Consider the following 21,924-nt stretch of genomic DNA (forward strand, 5'->3'; position numbering starts at 1 on the left):
CCGACATACGGCACACGACAATTCAGGCTACACAGGACGTGCATTTGAACAAGCGAGCAGCATGTAAGTTCCACCCAGATCCGGTGCCCCAGCTTCTACGCTCGGAAAACTTCATGTCCTTATCGAGACATACAATACGAACAACTTTGCACAACGCTGCTTCACTTTATGCAAACAAACACTGTCAATAAAAGTGTGCCTCTGCAAGTGACAAAACACATCACAACGGCACGTCATCCAGCCAGCGATAGGGTTGGTAGGCCTAGCTCGGTGGATGCCGCAGCCGACGGTACTTGTAATCCAGCCCGAGCTCGTTGAAGAAAGCTTATCAGCACACTTAGGTCACCTGTAATTAAATACAGTTGAACCCACTTATAACAATACCGGTTTTAACAATATATCAGTTATAACAATGAAAAGCTGCTGCACCGTCAACTTTTGTATGTTTTCCTTGGTGAAATAACCCACTTACTGCAATGTCCCGATGCTGCATTATCAGTGATAACGAAGTTTGGCTGCTGGGTGTCCGAGCCAAATGGTAGTGAAATGTGAAATCCTTGAAAAGAAAAAAGAAAATGAGAAATTCTAGCCGCTGCACGATGGGCCGCTGCTCCAGCTGCCACCGCGCGCTCATTTTCTAGCCATCTCTGCGCGCCTCTCTCTCGTCACCCTTCCCCCCTCCGAACACGAAAGGGCTGCGCGCACAGCTCGACTGCGCCCACAGCTCTATGCTGCCCCACCCTCCGAAACACGAGTGGACCGTGCCAATTATGCTACTTGCAGGTTGCTCGCATGTTGCTCGCTGGCTCCTCTTTCAGTACAGTTCTGCAAACAGCTTATTCGCTCACGTTGGCCTTTGTTTGCATTGAAATCGTTCCTGGCCCCACAGTTTCTCGCCGCCGATATGGAAGATGGCTGATGCGCCCGCTGATCATCAGCAATGCACGACGTTGCCAGGGTAAAGAAAGCGCACAGCTATAGATTTGGAAACGTAAGTGCTTCTAACCGATGAGGCGATTGTCACGACCATGCTTGCATCAGATAGCGACAGCAGCGATTACGTGGTAGGGCAGTCTGCCCGATGAGGCGATCGACATGATTGTGCTTTCATCAGATAGCGACGGCAAAGATGGCAGCGATGATGCAGTAGGGCAGGCTGCCTCAACATTGTCCTCACAGGAGACCCAGCAGGTGATTCAGTTGCTCCAGGGCTTCGTTTTCACAAGGAACCTTCCGCTGCACTACATGGAGCACCTGGATGCCTTGGAGAAGGATGTCGGCAAGCTTTGCATAAAGCATGCACGGCTGAGGGACATTGGGTTTTCTCGTGCAAGCCAGTGAGAAGTACATGTCGAGAGGCTTGTGGTGATCCCACCTCAGCATATCTTCTGAATTTCTCAAGCTGACAGGCTGCTGTGGCAGCGTCTTCGCAATGTTTAAAAGGCCCCTTTTGAGGCCGCTAACGCGATGCCTCAGCGATACTCGCATATCGCTTGCCACCTGTGACACCTTTTTGCAGTTGTTATAGCAGTGCCATTCTTTAACGTCAAGAGCCGCGGCTTGTTACACGCGATCGGAGCACCCAGGAAGCAGTTAAACGAGTGAACATTATCAGCAGCCGGATGGAGGAAAGTGGTGGGGAGGGGCACTGGCCTCCCCGACATTATAGTTTTCTCACAACAGCTCTGCCATCCCCTATTGTTCTTGATTTTTCATGCAACCTGATTAAAACAATGGAATTTTCGTGTCACCTGAATATTGTTATAAGTGGGTTCGACTGTACAGTCGGTTTACTTGACGCCGTCGGTGCGAAGAACAAACATGCAAACCAAGCGAGCATCCTCACTCAATGGAATTTTTGTCACCTGAATATTGTTATAAGTGGGTTCGACTGCACAATTGGTTTACTTGACGCCGTCGGTGCGAAGAAGAAATGTGCAAACCATTCGAGCAGCCTGACTCAGACGTGTGTGCGGTCTACTTGCAAAATGCCTTCGCATCTTGCCAGTACCAGGTGCTGCTTTGTAAAACAGGCACAAGTTTGAGATAATTTTACTAAAATGGTAACTATTTCGTGTCAGAAACAAATTGTAGCGGGCAAGAAAAAAGAAAATAGCATGAGTTAAGTGGCGAGAAACCGGCTGTTGAGCTGTTTAATAGTTTTTGGTTCCTCCTCAACTGATTCATTTTTAAGCGCAAAAGTGCTTATCTACATTATCATATTTACATGTGTAAGGCCTACACATTTTAGGGGAAGTTTTTACAGGGTGCAAGCCTTGAACCGTGCTCAAACTGCTGTGCAAAATAACACGACTAGTGACTGATGACGAACACTTCGAGCCATTCTCATCAATTCCACGGTGTGTGTTTAGAATCTCATCCCATCGGCCCTCCCCCAGAGCTGGTTGTCCTCCATGCCATTCATACTGACCCTCTGACTGATCCTCTCATAGGAAACAACATCATGGTCACATGGATTGGGATTCCAAGACAACCCAAAGTTGCCTGAAGGCTGAAAAATCAAAGGTCAGGACAGCTGGCGTGGATAAACATAAACACACTACTGGGATGGCAGCAGCCGGCACACTAGGCATAGTTGGTCCATCTGTACGCACTCGGGAATATGTAGTTACATTAGCTGAAGCGTATTCGCCATTCAAGGATACAGTCATCTTTTTACTTTTGACGAACGGCTTTAGAAGCTAACATGAGAAGTAATGAAGATCAAAGGTTACAGGTGCCCGCTTTGCAATCCGCCAAGTCCCCACAGTGATGACTGTGAGTGTTCATTCCCTCTTTTTGTTGTCTGCTAGCCAGAAAACTTCTAGCTGCCAGACTAAAATTGTCCTGGAAAGTTTTGGCAGCCCACAGGCAGCCAGAAGTGCGAAATTGAAGAGTCCCACTGTTTTAATTTCTGGTCACCGTCAACCTCTTAACATTCTGAAATGAAACCGCACACCACACGTTCTATATGTACAGGCACACTTCTTGCAGCAACACTAGGCCAGTGAAGCTCTCAATTTTTGGGTCCCTCCAGCTATGCTTGGCAATGATCATCACAGGGCCTGCTCGATGGGATCGCAACGGTTGGAGGCGTACTACTTCTTTTGGTAATAAAACACATACTGTAGAACCCCTCTAAAATGTTTTTCATGGGACCACAAAAAAAACATAATACAGAAGACGTCTGGTAATGTAACTCCAGTTAATTCGATTTTTGTGTTCACTCGATTCCGCCTGCAGGTCCTGGCCTGAGCTTATACATTTCCGTGAGCCTAAACTTCCGTTATTTCAGTCTCAAAATTGGCCTTCCCCGGCTGTAAAGCAGTGATTTGGGCTTGTTGGTAAGACATCCTGAGGCTCGAAAGAACGATTGTTGCAAGTTAGCGCCTGTGTGTGTCACGTCTCACTTTCGTCCTCGTCTTTTTCACGCGCTATAAGCCTCACGCCTTCCCCGGATAATTCGAGCTTGACTGGTCAGCTTCACCACAATACAGCCTGTGTCATGTGGTGAAGCATGCGCAATTTATGGAAAGGGGCCGCTATCACGGTGCATAGTACACGTTTCTTAACTACGCAGGCGCACTCGCACGGATCCCCGTCACGATATGAGTACCAAGACGCCTAATAAGCATACTGGCAGCCATTAAAAGAGCTCTTTCTGATGCTGCTGTAGCAATTTGAGCCCTCGCTTCGCCCACAAGCATGTCTATTATATGAAACAGTTAACAGGGCCTAGTACTCGTTCCTTAATTATACGTGCGCGCACGTGCCGTGCACTGCGAAGCGGTGAAAAACCGTCTGTGTTTTGGGAAAGCTAGCAAAAAGAAAGGCAGTAAAATGAAAAAGCTCAGGAAGTCAACGGGTCGCTTACGGCCAACGAAAGAACAGAGGTCTACGTTAAGCTCTGAAGGCCTTCCCGTAAACTCATTGGGCGTCTGAGTGCTCGTACTGTTACCGGAGACGGCGCATGTACACATTCTATGTACCGTAACAATGGCATCTTTTATTGCTTGGTATGCATCACCGCATAGCATGATTGTGATGCGGCGATGCCAACTTTAAAGGCTGTACTGCCGAGTGAATCAACAGCATTTTTCGGCTTGTTTCTGCCTTTTGTTTAATTCAACCTGTTCGGTAGTTCGACCAGTTTCGCTGGTTATGTCAAGACAAAATTAACGGATGTCGACTGTATTCACATAGGAGGTCTTCCCTGCACACCCTCGTGCCCCTATTTTCTTTTCTTTTTTTTGCTTTCTTGCAGCACAACGACCGCACAATGGCCTCTTGCAAGTCGAAATAATAGAAGCGGCTTTATACCATGACATGCGCAGGGAAAGGCATTCCAACAAAATTAATGAAACTAGTTTGGTAACTTTTATCCCAAATGCTACATGCATGCATAACCACGCATCTCTTCAGTAGAGCAGACGATACCAGTATTATTGACTATTTATCCAGCGAATTTACCACCTTTTAAGCACTTTCAATACGTCCTACCACAAACATCGAAACGTTGTGGCATAGTTTCAAAAATATAATGTTTCACTGTGTTTCCAAGTATCTACTTTCTAAAGTTAAAAAAAAAATGAGGAAGCACGACCCCTGGATCTCACGTAACATCATTTGTACCAAACACAATGTCAAGCGTCTGAGAAAATCAATAAAAATAGTACCTAATCCTTAATCTCGAAGTAATCTTGCTCCAGCTATCCAAGACATGAAATCTAAGATAAAGACAGCGAAGTTAAACTTTTACTCAAACCCACTTCAAGGATTCTTAAGAAATTCACCAAGCAAATTCTGGAACTACCTTAAACCTAAGGCATCAAGGGACCCTTTAGTGTCGCCTGAAACTAACAAAGAAAGCACTAATTCACTACATAACTATTTTTGTTACAACGACTGCAAAGAAATGCCTTTTCTTTCTTGGAAGACGCCTCCAACTAGCACCAGCCTATACAAAACTTCTGGCTTACAAAACTTTCGTCAGGTCATTCAATGAGTATGCAAATGTTATCTGTTTCCCATACGCTAAACAACTAATTAGAAAACTAGAAGGTCTACAGAGGAATGCTCTACGGTATATATACAATAAACTTAAACTAACAGACTCGCCCACCAAACTACTCAACAAAGCCGGAACCTTAACAGTACAAAACTGAGCAGTACTAGCCCATTCTAAACTTATGTACCAGCTCCTACACAACAAGTTTAATATTGATACCTCTAGATACATCTACAAAAATGAAACATGGCCAGCGCAACATAAACACACACAAACACTCAGTGAGTATTCTTTTCATACCGATTGCTTCAAGAATTCATTCTTTCCTTTAGCGATAAGAGACTGGAATAAACTGAGTGAATCCATTAGTAACAGCTCCTCATTAGATACATTTGCTAATTCAGTGGAAAAGCATCTCCTTCCCTTACAGCTCTGATTTACTTACTCCGGTTTGTTACCAATCTTCATAGCCTAACACTTTAATCTATGTGTTCTTTTTGTACGATGCAATATATGCATGACTGCATCCTGTTTATCATGTTCATTGGGTGTTTTATATCACATGTGTTTTCAGTCGGGTCTTTCTTTCTTATTTGGTTTCTTCTTTTCTCAGATTCTTCTTGGTTATATTATATTGTACCCATATATTGTTTATTTTGTTTAGAAAAGCAAAAACCTTTGCAATAACACACTCGTGATTATATAATGTATTTATATTCTTTGTTTACAAATACTACCATTTGTATTGCCCTTCCTGTTATAATCCCATGAGTGATTGACAGTATGTGAAATAAATAAATAAGGCCAGCTCTGCTACATTTATCGGTTATTTGAATTAATATCGAGACCATATAGCCTATAGGTGCACATTCGAGACTGCACTGAAAGTGCCTATCTCTGCGCCAACTCAGCTCCTTGCCTGCACCAACACCTGTGCCGAAAGGTCAAATGGCTATTCCACCGCTATAACTGCCAAGGCAGGATTCTACCAATGATGTGCAGTCGGGAGAATGCCACCCACTGCTCTGGTTTGCCACTCATCACTCCGGTTGACTGCCCACATATTTGAGGCGCAACTCGGCAATTAAAATGGTCGATTTGGTCAAGATTTACAATTCTCTTCTCTTCTTTTTTTACCATGGTTTTTGGGTGTTCCTTTTTATCATATGTGGTAATATCGATGAGGAGAAAAAATGTAAAGCAGAACGAGATAGGAGAAAATCGGACTTTTCTAGAAAGATAAATCGCGATTCGAAATACCCTGAAGTGGAAGGTGCACTTCTGCAGTGGCTGAAGATTGCCGGGAGTGCAAATTTCCTCGTACATGGACCTGCACTTACTGCAAAAGCCAAAGCTCTCGCCCTCTAGGTGGGCCATAAAGATTTCAAGTGCAGCAATACCTGGCTTGAGTGGTTCAAGAAACGACAGGACGTGACCTCGAAGTCGATCGTTGGCGAAAGCGCAACTGTGACACTGTAGACGTATGGCGCCAACATCGACTCCAATCTCTACTGGAAAAGTATGATGACAAACACATATACAACCTAGATGAGGCTGAATTTTTTTTTACAAGATGCTACTGAATTACACGTTCACTACTGCTGGCAGATCCTCATCAGGAGAAAAACAGAGCAAGGAGTGTGTCATCGTGCTGTGTGGTGCCAATTCAACAGGCGAGGACAAGCTTCCCTTGTTGATACTGGGGAAGGTGGAGAAGCCGTGGTGCTTCCAAAATGCCACTATTCCCAAGGAATGCATCTACAGAAGTACAAGCGAGCATGGATGACTGCTGCTAATTTTGAAGACAATGTGCGCCTTCTGGATAGATGGTTCGACGCAAAGAATTGGCAAGTGTTTTTCATAATTGACAATTGTCCGAGCCACGGGAAGATCGACAACCTCAAGGTGATCGCTGTGAATTTTTTGCCTGCAAACACAACCGTGGTACTGTAACCAATGGATCAGGGCTTCATTGAGACCGCCCAGAAGCTGTACCGCAAGGCTCTTTTGCAGTGCATGCTCACAGCTTATGACGTCAGCAAGAGGTACAACATTTATTTGCTTGGTGCAGTCCACTTGCTGAACTTTTCATGGAAAGAACTCACACCTTCAAAGGTAGCCAACTGCTTTGTGCATGCCGGCTTTTCTCATGTCATCGTCAGTGACCCTGACAATGACCAGCCTGATGATGAGTGGACTTGCAGCGATCTGTATGAGGCTGTTCATAAAATTTCGAGCCAAGAGGTAGAAGGCAACTTCAAGACATTCGCGTTGGCTGGTGCTGCTGCTCCCGTGGTCACCCCAGTGACGGGCGGGGAGATACTAATTGACACTGTTGGTGGCCCTTATGAGGATGAAGAGCTGGTGGACGAAGAACCACATGGAGTGCCAACTATGGTGCAGATGCGGGAGTATCTACGCCTGCTACGAAATAAGGTTGAATGCATGGGCAAGGACCACGGCCTCGGGCAATGCCTGGTCAAATTAGAGCTGGGGTTGCTCGCACCCGGTAAGAACTTGAAACAGCCAAAGCCCACTGCCTTTCTTGCACCTGAATAAAGTTTTTCTTCACTGAATGCATTGTACTTTGACTTCCTCATGGTTGTGGCACAATTAAAGCTCGACTGCTTTAGCTTTTCTCGAGTGGTCGCTTATATTGAATTACCGCTTATAATGAATTTTTTCGCCTCCCCGCTGACATCGTTATAACGAAAAATTACTGTACTCCGGTATTTTTTAAATTTGCTATTGCACTCGCTTCCCAAGGTTGCCCACGAGCATGGCAGCATGACGACAACTGTATGACACCGAAGCTATAATGACGCTGGAATGACGACAAGGAGGTGATGATTCTTAAGTTGTGACTACGGCATAATAATGACAGTGTGATGACGATGACATGGCAATGATGGGATGGCGACAAGTATAGACTACAATGGTGTGATGCTAATGGTATGACAACAGGATGACAACAATGGCATGACAACAGCGCATAATCACAAATGAATGGCAACAGCATGGTTATGATAAAATGACATTGATTGAATGACAAAGGCGATATTACGCCATAACAACAAATGGGATGATGTTATTGGAGTGATCATGATGGTGAAATGACAGTGTGACGACAACAGCATGACGACTGTGTGACAATGATGGCGTGGCTACGACAGCATTGCGAGAGTCGGATGACGATAGAACAACCGCAATGTCATCACGACAAACGTAAGACAATGAATACATAGGATGATGGTGTGATGACGACTATATCATGAAGTCTGTATGACAGCGATGGGAAAACGACGATGACATGACGAAGCAAAAGGGACGATGGAACGACAACATTGGCATGACAATGATGGTATGACAATGGATGCTTGATAATGACTGTCTGTGACAACGCAATGTCAAAGGTGGCATGACAAGAGTGGCATAATCGTGATTGAATGATGAAAGCGTACTGAAGGTAGAATGACGAAGAAGGATGAATGTTGATGGAATGACAAAGGCGGTATGACGACAACATAATGATGATTGGACGTAAAATGGCAGTGTGACGACAGTGGCAGGATGACGATAGCACGACCATGGTATGAGGGCAATGTGTTGACAACACGTGTATGATAGCAGTAGCCTTACGACACCTGTGCCACGAAACCTGTTTGATGATGATGCTGTGACGATTGTGGCATGATGAGAGTTGGATGACGAAGCTGGAATGAAAACGATTCAGTGACCATGCCAGTATTACAACCACAAGCTCGTATTTAGTGGCCGAAGCTACTGACAACTTATGCCACTGGGTCGGCATAGAAGGCGTGACAACACAGCATAACAAGAGTCGGATCATGAAGCAGGATTGACGATGAAGGAATGATGACAACAGTATCATGGCCACGAGCACATATCCAGTGGCCCAAGCTTGTAAACAACTTGAGCCTCTGGATGACGTGATATACAGACAGTCAGACAGACGGATAGATAGCTACCTAGATAGACTCAAAAGAGTGGAAGTGGGCAAGAATGCTAACCGCATTAAAATTATACGAAGGTGTCAGTGACAAGCAACCAGCTGTGTGCACCAGTTTCTTCTCATGTATTGCATCTACTACATTACTTTCTTTTTTATGCGATGGCATTCATACTTCACAGTCTTTCCCGGGTCTAACTATCTGTCTGTACATTTGTATCTAACCATTTTGCTGCCACCCTTTTCCGCAGAACGTAGTAGTTCTGCAGAAACCCACAAGGTTGAGAGGAGTTATTTGGTGGAGAGGAGTAATCTTGCCTTTGCTTCTGAGTTGTTGATAAATTCGACTTTGCCTGCCATCTGCTAGCCGCCTGGTTAGCTCAGATGGTAGAGTGGCTGCCCTGGAAAGGCGGTGGCCCCGGGTTCGAATCCCGGACCAGGAAGAATTTTTGTTCAACAGCAAAGCTTTTCTATCGAGGAACCCGTATGGGTTTCCTTTGTAGCACTTAGCTACGTTTGGGTGGATGTCTCATTTTCCCTCAATGGACGTTTTGTTCTAAACTATACAGATGTATAGAGCATACATATTGTCATGAGCATAACAGTTGGCTGTGTAGTGGGTTTGCCACTTCTGCAGAAGCTGAGGCCGATGACAACGAAGACACATTCTCAGTGAAGGTGTCGGACAGGAACTGTTTGCTTCCGTTAGATTAAGCACAATAGTTTTCATTATATATATACATATATATATATATATATATATATATATATATATATATATATATAGTAACATGATATATTGTCTGTATATATTCAAATGGTTATTATTGTAATATATAAGCACGTATGTAGAAAGCAACTAAGCCACATAAAAATAAATAACATCCTGCAATTAAATATATCATACAGCCCTGCCTTTGTCTTGTCAATTCCACCATCACAAGAATCCATCACATATCACTAATTAAACACCTGTCATGAGAAAGAATGCTAATCACATTACCGTTGCCCATGGTCTCCATAGAATGAATGCTCCACAAATTTTTTTCTTTGGCATTTCTCTTCCTTTCATTGTAAAAGCAGACGGGGCACTGAGTAACTATGGAGCTTGTACGAATAAATTATTGTAAACATAATGCTGACAATGCTCTTATGTCAACATGTACCATTTAGTGGCTATGACCAAGAAGTTTTTAGGACTTTCACTCGATGAGCTAGAATGCATACTCATTGTGCTTACTTAGTGGCTGTGGCGTTGCACTGCTAAGCACGAGGTCACGGAATCAAATCCTGGCCACTGCTGACACATTTTGGGGCGAATTGTAAAAATGCCTCTGTACCGTGCATTAGGTGCACATTAAAGAACCCTAGCTGGTCCCAATAATGTGGAATGCCCCCTGTGGCATGCCTCATAATCAAATGATGGTTTTGGCACGTAATGCCCCAGAATTCAATTAAATTCAGATCAGCTGGAACATGAAAGTTTATACATATTGCTGCTGTGGATTATTTTTTGAAAAGAACAGTAAAGTCACACGGGATGTGCACAAATATTTGGAGCACTTCAACACTGGTTCACATAAGTAAGGGGGGGTGAATGTGTTGTCGCAGGGAGCCGGATCGGGGCTCATGGGCCGTGCCAAAAAGCTTGCTGAGATTGTTTATGGCATGGTAGGCACCCTGGACATTCCCCTGACAGTGAAGATGCGCGCGGGCATGCATGAGGGCCGCCCTATTGCTCACCAAGTCATTGCCCAGCTTGTTGCAGCTCCTCGCAAGCCTGCCCTCATCACAGTGAGTAACTGCATTGTATGTTTAAATAATAAATTTGTCATTTCCTGACAAATCAAAAGAAGGCTTCAAGCAAACTCGACTAAAACAAAAGAAAAAATTTTTTTTGATCCCCTTGAGAAGTAGATTTTGTGTACAGAATAGAAATGGTGCTTAATAAATGGCTTGACAGCTATTTCAGCAGATTTGTTGTAAGCACAAATTCATTATATTGATATTTGGCTGTGTTTACGATGTCATTTCCAAGCACTTGCACTCTTGCCTGCCTCCGAACACTGCTTCTGCCGCACACAGGTGCACCCACGTTCTCGGGAGCAGCGCTACACCAAGTCAGCCGACTGGGCCTACCTCGACTGCTGTGCCCAGGCAGCGACTCCCATCCCAGTGTTCGGTGAGTGCTTGGCATTGCTGCCAGAACAGCTCTGGCAAGTGTGTGCTTCTCCATACTCACACAGAGAGGGAGAGCATGTAACACATACCTAATGGGTTGCCTTATGCCTCCAAGAAAGCACCGACTTGGGACTCAAGCAGCAAAGGGAGCTTTTATTGGTGTTGTGTTCATATTGTTATGGATGAGATGGATTTATTTACAAAATGATCAAGGGGACGTAGAGACAAGATCACAGGCAGTCGGGCCTTTTCTACACCGCACGCAGATCTTCCATCTCCTCTTCTTCGGCTCCGCCGCACAACGTAACATCTTCCTCCGGTGCAGACGAAGCTCGGAGTTAGGGATCTGCATAATTGGTAGTTCTTGATTCAAGAACCCTATAATGATAGTGCTTCAGGCGGGCCACATGAACCACTTGAGTCTTCTGCGACTGGCGATTATTGGTGATCATTTTTGCGAGGATGTAGCTGACGTCACTTAATCAGCTGAGTATCACGAATGGACAGCTGTACGCTGAGAGGAACTTGCGATACAAGCCTTTCTTCCGTCGAGGCGTCCACAGTAACACATGATCGCCAGGAGCGAAAGTGGCATGTATATGCTGGGCATCATAGCATGCCTTGGTTGAAACTTGCGAAAACAGTCTTCTTAAGTGAGCGAACTGATGCGCTTCTTCTCTCAACAGAATGTCTGTGGAATAGTTGCGTCTTCGTTCAGTGGCAATTGCAAAATTGTGTCCAAGAACATTTGGGGACCGCGAGCATACAAAAGATAGAAAGGTGCATACCCGGTTACTTCTTGCTTGGCTGTATTCTATGCGTATGTGACAAAGGGCGGCATGGCATCCCAATTCCTGTGATCAGCTGAGATGTACAGTGACAATATGTTGGTAAGCGTACGACTTGTGCATTCGATGAGGCCATTTGTTTGTGGATGGTACAGCGTTGAATGGCGATAAGTAAAGCCACAAAGGCGCAGCAATTCTTCAGCAATGTCGGTGGTGGAGTGCCGTGACGCAGGATGACAGAATGAAGCAGAAAGCATGACATATCGGCGGCGGTAGTAGATGTAAGTGCCGCAGTCTCAGTACAACGCGTCAAGTAGTCGACATACACAATAATCCAGCGACGACTAGTAGAGCTCTTGGGAAGGGGGCCGAGCAAATCGATACCAACTTTTTCATATGGTAAGGTAGGTGGTTTAACTGGTTGCAAAAAGCCTGCAGGAGCCGTCCCCGGCTTTTTATGACATTGACAACCTGGGCAACTTGCAATGTACTGTCTTGTGCTCTTCCATTGCTTTGGCCAGTAAAAGCGCTGGCATAATCAAAGCGTGCAAGCAAAGCCAAAGCGACCTGATGTGATGTCATCATGCATGGCGCAAAGAATAGCAGGACGCAGGCATTCGGGAACGACTAGGAGCAAGGAAGCGCCTTCAGTAGAGTAATTCTTTGGTAAAGCAGGCCGTTACACTGCAGGAAGGGCGTTGTCTGACCTGACGTGCGGCCAGCCTCTAATAGGGGTGTGAGTGTGGGATCACGACATTGTTCACATTTAAAGATGCTGAGGTCAGGAAACTCGGTAATGTTGGCAAGATAGTCGTTGAAGTCGTCATCGTTAGCGGTGGAGTGTGGCGACGGGAAATGAGACATGCAGTCGGCATCGGTATGACACTGACCGCTCTTGAAGGCGTAATGCCCAACGTGCCAGCCGTCTGGAAGGATCCTGCAGTCCAACAAGCCAGCAAAGGGAATGATGATCCGTCACTATCTTGAAATACTGACCGTACAAATATGGCCAAAACTTCTGGATTGCAAAGACTACTGCCAGGCATTCCAATTTGGTGACGATGTAATTTTGCTTTGCTCCCATCAGCGTCCGACTTGCATGCGCAACGCCGTGCTGGCACCCATGATAAGTTGAACGAGGACGACGCCAACGCCCACACCACTAGCATCAGTGTGTAGCTCAGTCATGGCGTCAGGATCGAAATGGCGGAAGACAGGCCCAGAGGTTAGTAGATACTTCAGCTTACGGAACGCGTCCTCGCACCCTGTAGTCCATACATAGGGATTGTCTTTGTCAAGGAGGCACGTGAGTGGGTGAGCAAGTTGGGTGAAGTTCTTAATAAACCGGCGGAAGTACGAACACAGGCCAAAGGAAATACTTAGGTTTTTCACTGTCTTTGGTTGGCTAAAATCCCACACTGCAGCAATCTTTTCAGGGTCAGGTTGAATACCATCTTTGTCGACGAGAAAATCGAGCACGAGAGTCTGGTGCTCACCGAAGGGACACTTCTTTGAGTTTAAAACCAGTCCAGCGTTTTGTATGCAGTACGACGCCAAGGCGCTGATTGTGCTCCTTAACTGTTTTGCCAAAAATGATTACATCATCGAGGTAGCACATGCAGATCTCCCATTTCAATCCGCACAGCACTGTGTCCATAAACCTTTCAAAAGTTGCTGGCGCATTGCATAAACCAAAAGGCATGACATTAAACTCGGAGAAACCACCTGGCGTCACAAAGGCAGTTTTCTCTTTATCTATCAGGTGCATCTGTATTTGCCAGTACATACCCCGATCGTAAGTCAACGGAGGTGGAGTAGGAGGCTGTATGATGGCATCGTCGATGCATGGCAGAGGGTATGTAGCCTTCTTTGTGGCTGCGTTAAGTCTTCGATAATCAACACAGAATCTCCAAGAATTGTCCTTTCTTTTTAACTAATATCACTGGAGCTGCCCAGGTACTGCAAGACACCTGCCTTTCCACAGCATTTATTGAACTTTCTCAGTGATTACTTTTCGTTTTGCGGAAGAGACACGGTACGGCTTCTGGCCAACAGGTGTCGCTTGGCTCGTGTTTGTGAGGTGTCGTGTTCACGAGCCAGGAAGTGAAATTGGACGCTCATCTTGTGTGAAATCGAATACTGGCGCATAGCGAATGAGCACCTTTTGCAATTCTTTCCATTCTGAAGAGGATAGCGACTTGTTCGTCATGCGGTAGAATTCCATAGAGTAGTCACACTTTTCTGCCCTCACATCGATATAAGCATCAACGGTGTCAATACTGACAGTTACTTCTGAGTCAAAGGTGGCCAGCTTGAGTCCTTTCGGCAGTAAAACTTGCTCTTAAGATGCGTTCACCATCCACACGTGAGCACGACCAGCTACACATTCTATAACGAATCGAGGAACCAGGACAATTTTCTTCAGCATAGTATGGGAGGACAGCTCAATTAAACCATGGCAGCGATGCGGAGGGCAATGCGTGAAAGTCACCGGAACAAATGCTGCAGTCTGAGCCGGTAAGAGGACATCGTGAGACACACAATATACGCTCTGCTTGTCCACGCCAGATACTGCTGGTGTGGGTGTTACCACGTGACTTCATAGAGAAATTTCACCAGCCCCACAATCTAACATTGCATCACACTCACCAAGAAAGTCAATTGCAAGGATAATTTTACGGGTGGTGTGTTCCAAAGCACCAAGTTCAGTTAGAAAATCTTGTCCACCCACACTCACTATAGCAGAGCAAACTCCAACGGGCCGCAGTGGTTCGCCCCCAAGTCCACGAAAAGTAGTCTTTTGGTCCCACGCGAACATCACTTTACATCCAAGACGATTCTTAAACAAAACATTCATTACAGAAACTGTAGCACCGATATCGACTAAGGCACCAGTATTTAAAGCATCAACACAGACACACACTTTGTTTTTGCGCATGGCAATAGGCGGAGGACTACTTGACCGTCCCGCGACCTCACTTCCATCGCTTGCACCATATGGTTTCCCAGCTGGGATGGTGGTGAAAGTGAGCGATGGCGAGGTGATGGCGAATAGCGATAGCTGGTCGGAGAAGGAGTAAGGCCGCGGTCAGAAGCTGGAGACTCACGCCGGGATGCACGTTCATGCAGTTGTCGTCGAAGAGGCACAGCGGTCTGCCACGGCGCACTGTCTTAGCCTCCAGATTGATAATCGGGTATGCCTGAAACTTGCTGCTGCCGTTGGCGACAATACCTGGCAATTTTGTCACGGTACCAGAAGAGGGACAAAGATGGTGATCACCAACAAGATGAAAGAGACGACATAGTGGGGATAACCTAACGTTCGGCCATACTGGTTGTACCGACCATATCTTCTGCAGAGTAAACATCTAACCTTATTTCTCTGCCTGTTTCATTTTTTGGTGGAGATGCTGGGTATTGCACAAGACGGAACTCCGCAGCGGGCTTGTCCTCGGCCGTCCTACCATGCTGACAGATGACCAGGCTGCTGGGTTAAGCACACCATCAGCACCCGGCGCACCCGGGCCGTCAGCATCCGCGACACCGCAACTGTCAGTTGTCTTGACCCATCCGCGCGACCCCGACACCTTCTCTGGTAACAGCACCGACAAATTCAACATCGAAGAATGGCTTAGCATATATGAACGCAACGCTGCAAATGACCGATGGGACCCGACAGTGATGCTTGCAAATCTTCTCTTCTACGTCTACCTGATATGACACACATGAAGAAGAGTTGCCCAGCTGGGATGTATGCAAGCGGAAACTTCGCGACCTATTTGGCAAGCTCGCTGGTCGTGAAGACGCTGCTGCGAAAGACCTATCCTGTCGGGCTTAGACAGCTACCGAGCCGTATGTTACGTACATCCTTGATGTCCTAGCTCTTTGCCGCCGAGTCAATGCCAGTATGCTCAAGCCTAACATAGTGAGGTGCATTCTGAAGGGCATCGTCGATGATGCATTTAACTTGCTCGTTTTTAAAGACTGCTCGACGGTAGATGAAATTTTCTGTGAGTGCAGACGTTACGAAGACGCAAAGAGCCCTTGCATTGCCAGACAGTTCATGCGGCTTTCCAACGCCGCCGCTACATCGTCGTGCCAAGACACCCATTCGGCCCTTCAATCGTCCACTACAGATAGTGTTGTTTGAATTGTGCGGCACAAAATCGAGGCTGCGTCACCATCTTCTTTCGTGCTCCCTTCTGAGTATACACAATCGACTATTTCCCTCATCCACCAACGTCGAACGTCATCCTCCCTTATCCCTCATCCAGCCAACGCAGGAATTCAACCCATGTGCTCCATAACACGGTATCCGGTTAGCCCTGCCCCTCTTCATCGACCTCCACCAACGTTTCGATGCTATCGAGATCCGGCCCAATGGCAACCACCAGACGACAAGCCCATATGCTTCCATTGTAGTGGTGTCGGGCACATTTCTCGCTATTGCTGTTATCGTCAGCCCTCGTTTTCACACTGCATGTTCTACTACTGCCACAATGACAACCCGATGGCCCGACATACCATGACTGCGGCCCTTCTGCATCCATCAGACGCTCGAGCCGTTCACTGTCGCCACACAATCGTCAATCCCTGCCTCATCGTTTTTTATCGCCTCACCCTTCTGAACGCTGATCCCATGTTCCATGTACTTGACCTTTTCTTCTGCCTGCTGTCTTGCCTGCGACTCAGAAAGGTGACGGTGGGCAATCTGGCGTGTCTGGGGGCTGTAGCTATAGCGTCACTCGTGAGTGTACTCAGATGGTGACTCAAGAGCAGTTGGAAGGAGCGTGTCGAAAGGCAATGTCGGGTCACGACCAAAGAGCAGATAGACGGGGGAGTAGAGAGCAGTGTTGTGACGTGACAAGTTGTACGCAAATGTCACAAATAGAAGCATGGCGTCCCAGTCACAATGATCTGAGGAGACATACATCGAGAGCATATCTGTAAGTGTTCGGTTCAGGTGTTCAGTGAGGCCGTTCATTTGAGGGTGGTATGCTGTCGTGAACTTTTTGTGGCACAAAAGCAAAGTAGATCTTCAAGAACCTGAGATAAAAAGTAGCGGCCCCAGTCTGTGAGAAGCTGGCGAGGAACTTCATGGTGTAAGATGATGCAACTTATGAAGTAGCTCCAGCCGATGCTTCCCCATCATCCACCTCAACGGATATCATCCACGTGGGTTGTCTCAAGCCATATCATCGCCATGTCAACGCGAATGCGTTCATCATGCAAAGACCGAATTTCGCTGTTAGTTTTCAGTTGGCAAAGCACCGGCTGTTCAGGACAGTGTACGTCAAGCGTGCATTGGGGGTACTCCCGTCCTGTGCCTCTTCCTCCACCTTGTGCATGAAAGTGCACCAATTCTTCTTTAAAGAGTTGACATACAGTGCAGTCCACTTATAACGATACCACATATAACGATATATCAGTTATAATGATGGGTCGACATGAGAGTGTCATTTTATGCATCAGGTCTATGGAGAAAAAAATCATTTATAGTGATAGGTTATTCACCACATATCGGATATAACGATAAAAATTTTGCCGTCCGGATGGCTTTTTCTGTGCAGAATAATCGTAACATTTGTGTTGCTTAGTTCCCTGAAACGAACAATGTCGAGACGAGGCGATGTTTACCTCCGTAAGTTCGTATCTGCCGCCATTACCATGTTGCGCGTCCCAACGTTACTAGGCGCGTCCCGCCCTGCCTTCGCACCGGAGAGTACCTGAGTAGGCGCAGCGGGCCACAAGATGGCGTTAGCTGCTTCATGTGCGTCGGCCACAGTCGCTCTGAAAGGGAGAGAAAGAAAAAAAAGTGACAAGCAAAGCGGCGCGATAGCAGCATGATAGCAGGCTTAGGCAGAGAAGGAGACAGGGCCAAAAGCTCGCAAGCTTGACAGAGGTCCTGCCCCCTTTATCAACTTTGCAGTACAGAACGCAAGCAGAGATTTTTATTTTTCCGAATAAACACTAAAACAAGCTAACAGAACACTGTAAAAAGCAGCGCTATGCGTTGCAGCACAAACACAGGCATTAGAAAAACACATAACGGGTTATAGGGAAACGAAAAAAACGGTATAGCTTTAAACTGATTGCAATATCATCACATAATTTTGCTGAGAAAATATCGCTTAATAGCATCACTTGAATGCTCAAAAGGGTCAAACATTTCTTTGTATAATTTATTTAATAATACTGGAAGAGTATAAGAAAGAGACTGCTCGCTATAATATGCCCTAGATGTCGACACTAACCGAATCTCTTCATGTCTAGTCTGCAGGATATGCATTTTTTTCTGAAGTTTTGCCAGATAACAAATATAATGTTCATCACTTCGTGAGCAACGTTTATAGATCATTAAAGGTCTATAATTGTATAAACTGTAGATTGGCAGGATTTCATATTTTAAAAGCAAGTCATGCATGCGGGAACAGTAAGGCAGAACAGGCAGAGTACACAGGTCTTCCTTTGATATAAGGAAATTGTAGACATCTTCAGCAATGCCCTTCAGGAGATGTCCAACCTTATCTTCATCCGACATTCCCGTGTTCACAATTCTGCACAGTTTCAATACTTCTTTGATGTAAGTTGTGTATGTTTCCCTGGGCAACTGTGCTCTATGCAAAAGCGTGTGCTCAGCCTTCTTTCTTGTTGAAGGTGAATCTCCAAAGCAGTTCTTGATTTCTGCAACAAACCTTTCCTACATTGTCATCGTGCTTTCGCTATTATTGAACCAGAGAAGTGCGGTTCCGATGAGAAAGAAAACGACGTTAGTAAGTCGTGTCGTTGCATTCCACCCATTGTGACCGCTTACCCTTTTATAATACTTCAGCCAGTCGTCGGCATCCTCATCAGCTTTGCTGGAAAAGGTGTGCGGTTCTTTCTGAGGGATCCAGTAGATGACTTGTCTTGGCCGCCCACTGTCATCTTGCATGCTTGTGTCATGGCTGCTGCCAGCTGCTTGAGGTTCATTCATGTCCGTGTGTTCAGGCGGTAGTCCGAGAAAGCGCTGGCTTCGTCGGAGGGTGTGTAGAAGAAGGTTGTCCAGAGCTATTACCCTGCACCGTCCATCATAGTTGTCACGGATGAGATGGATTTATTTACAAAATGATCGAGGGGGCATAGAGACGAGATCACAGGCAGTCGGGCCTTTTCTGCACCGCATGCAGATCTTTCATCTCCTCTTTGGCTCCACCATGCAGTGTAACAATATTATTGCATTTTACCCAATAGCCATTATATGAAGCCAGCAAACAGCGCATAAAGCTTAAATTTTAGCCCAACAGTAAGACCTTGATGAGAGCTAGTTGGTTCATATTTATAACTGAGTTTTAGCAGCCCGAATAAAAGAAGGACACGAGGAAACAAGTAAAACAAGTACCACAGACAAGCTTGTCTGTGGTATTTGTTTCTTCGTGTCCTTGTTTTATTCGCGCTTTTCAACCTCAGTTCTAAACAACAAGACATGCCACATAGATGAGTACGGGAAGGACAGCCTTTCCACTCCTCTTATCTGTGCAGTGTTGCACTAATATGTGTATCAAGTATACTTCCTCAGCAACAAGTTGAGGCTTAAAGAACTGTCCATGGTTATGTGAAGCCGAGAGCAGCCACCGCCTGTTGAATAAAGGGGTGGGCCCGGGGGGGGGGGGGGGGGGAATTAAGAGGCATACTCCCCCTCTCCCCACCCCCGCCACCACCAGTCCTCACACATTCCTAAAGTACCGCCAAATCAATGCTGAGATTTGACTGCTATTTGGCGGTCAACATTTTGCTGCCTTTCTCACTCATTTTGGATGACGGTACTTATCGGCATCTCCTGGGGTGTCATCATCATCATCAGCCTGGCTACGCCCACTGCAGGGCAAAGGCCTCTCCCATACTTCTCCAACAACCCCGGTCATGTACTAATTGTGGCCATGCCGTGCCTGCAAACTTCTTAATCTCATCCGCCCACCTAACTTTCTGCCGCCCCCTGCTACGCTTCCCTTCCCTTGGCATCCAGTCCATAACCCTTAATGACCATCGGTTATCTTCCCTCCTCATTAAATGTCCTGCCCATGCCCCCCATTTGTTTTTCTTGATTTCAGCTAAGATGTCATTAACTCGCATTTGTTCCCTCACCCAATCTGCTATCATTCTTCTTTCCATAGCTCATTGCGTCGTCCTCAATTTGAGTAGAACCCTTTTCGTAAGCCTCCAGGTTTCTGCCCCATAGGTGAGTACTGGCAAGACACAGCTATTATATACTTTTCTCTTGAGGGATAATGGCAACCTGCTGTTAATGATCTGAGAATGCCTGCCAAATGCACCCCAGCCCATTCTTATTCTTCTGATTATTTCCGTCTCATGATCCGGATCCGCCGTCACTAGCTGCCCTAAGTAGATGTATTCCCTTACAACTTCCAGTGCCTCGCTGCCAATTGTAAATTGCTGTTCTCTTCCGAGACTGTTAAGCATTACTTTAGTTTTCTGCAGATTAATCTTTAAACCCACTCTTCTGCTTTGCCTCTCCAGGTCAGTGAGCATGCATTGCAATTGGTCCCCTGAGTTACTAAGCAAGGCAATATCATCAGCGAATCGCAAGTTACTAAGGTATTCTCATCAACTTTTATCCTCAATTCTTCCCAATTCAGGTCTCTGAATACCTCCTGTAAACACGCTGTGAATAGCATTGGAGATATCGTATCTCCCTGCCTGACGCCTTTCTTTATTGGGATTTTGTTGCTTGCTGCGGTGTGAAGGTCAGTTTTCTCATAGATTCGGTGCCCGCACGATTAAATCGAGATGCATTTAGTTGTCACCATCTATTCAACAGTCATGCACATCGCTGTTGCTTCGTTAGTTCAACCTTCTTTGTTTACACTGATCAAGTGACCAGGAAAGGGATTTGGTTCGTGGTCAGCTGGTCTGTATGCTTGTAGAAAGAGTTGCGGGGGGAGAAAACGTCACTTGCGTTTAACTTTTCCTTTTGCTTCATTACTTCCTCTAGTGACAGATCGCTACGGCGCTGGCAGATCCTCGGAACCATGTGCCCACGATATGGGTTAGATAAGGAGGAAAATAAAATAATGCGAGACAGTGTCCATCATCACACCCTGCAATAACCCTTAAACTCATAAGCAATATGACTGTCACCTGTTACCTCGTCCGGTTTTTCCCTAATTGTACAGCACTTTTCATGCAAAATTTGCAACTGGAAAGAAGGTTAGGATGGATAGTTGGGCGTTTTGGTTAAGCATGATCTGAAGTGAAGGCGCTAAAACGATGGTGGACGAAGAAGGAACACACACACACAGGGCACTCCTAGTACAAATCAGTGGCGTTTTTTCCTGATTAAACATTGCTGGAAGTGACATCCTGTGTGTGTGGGGAGGGTTCCTTCTTCGTCCACCGTCGTTTTAGCGCCTTCTCTTCAGATCATAGAAACAAGGGTCGTAAGGAGTTGAGAAATTAAGTGATCTACTAAGGGAGAGAGCCAAGGCAACAGACAGACGGGAAGGCAAAGCGAAAATTAAGAAATTTAACCGTTGTTTACAAAAATATTTATGGATCCGCATCTTTTCTTTTTAAAAAGCAAGTAGAGAAAACGCTGCCAGAAGTGCAGAATTCTGTGTGTTTTAAATGATGCTTCTACAGCTATCATTCGAGCCACCTGACGTAGCCACTTCTCTGCTGTGCTTATGTAGGTGTTTTTCTAACCTTCCGCGGTGGGCGCAGTGCGTCTAGGATTGCAGCGTCCTGCGCTCTACGCAGTTGTACGGGACTGGCGGCCACGCATCGTTACGCAGCTTCCCAAATAACAATACGAATCGGTTTTGGCACTTCACTTGGTAGAGCAGTAAACGAGGGATCCAAAAGAACTGTGATTGTTCCGCAAATATATAATTCTCTACAATTCTTCCAGAGCTAACTAAAAAAAAAACTCCGCTATAGTAGGATACAACTTCAGTCTGCAGTGAAGCCCTGCGCATGCC

At 45.9% G+C, this 21,924-nt stretch overlaps 1 protein-coding gene and 1 non-coding gene across 3 annotated transcripts in view; both read left to right on the forward strand.

Moving 5' to 3' along the window:
- Positions 1-21,924, forward strand: part of Dus3 (Dihydrouridine synthase 3) — a 99,086-nt gene that overhangs the window by 54,124 nt on the left and 23,038 nt on the right. For both annotated transcript variants that reach the window (XR_012826231.1, XM_075682642.1), the window contains exons 8-9: positions 10,590-10,772; positions 11,064-11,160. Coding sequence is in view for 1 of the 2 variants with exons in the window: in XM_075682642.1 (XP_075538757.1) it covers positions 10,590-10,772; positions 11,064-11,160 (280 nt within the window). In the remaining variant the exon portion in view is untranslated. The remainder of the gene's footprint in view (positions 1-10,589; positions 10,773-11,063; positions 11,161-21,924) is intronic.
- Positions 9,348-9,421, forward strand: TRNAS-GGA (transfer RNA serine (anticodon GGA)). Its single transcript has one exon. It is a non-coding gene; the product is annotated as a tRNA-Ser (tRNA).

This window comes from Dermacentor variabilis, chromosome 2, assembly GCF_050947875.1.
Source record: "Dermacentor variabilis isolate Ectoservices chromosome 2, ASM5094787v1, whole genome shotgun sequence".
Lineage (NCBI taxonomy): Eukaryota > Metazoa > Arthropoda > Arachnida > Ixodida > Ixodidae > Dermacentor > Dermacentor variabilis.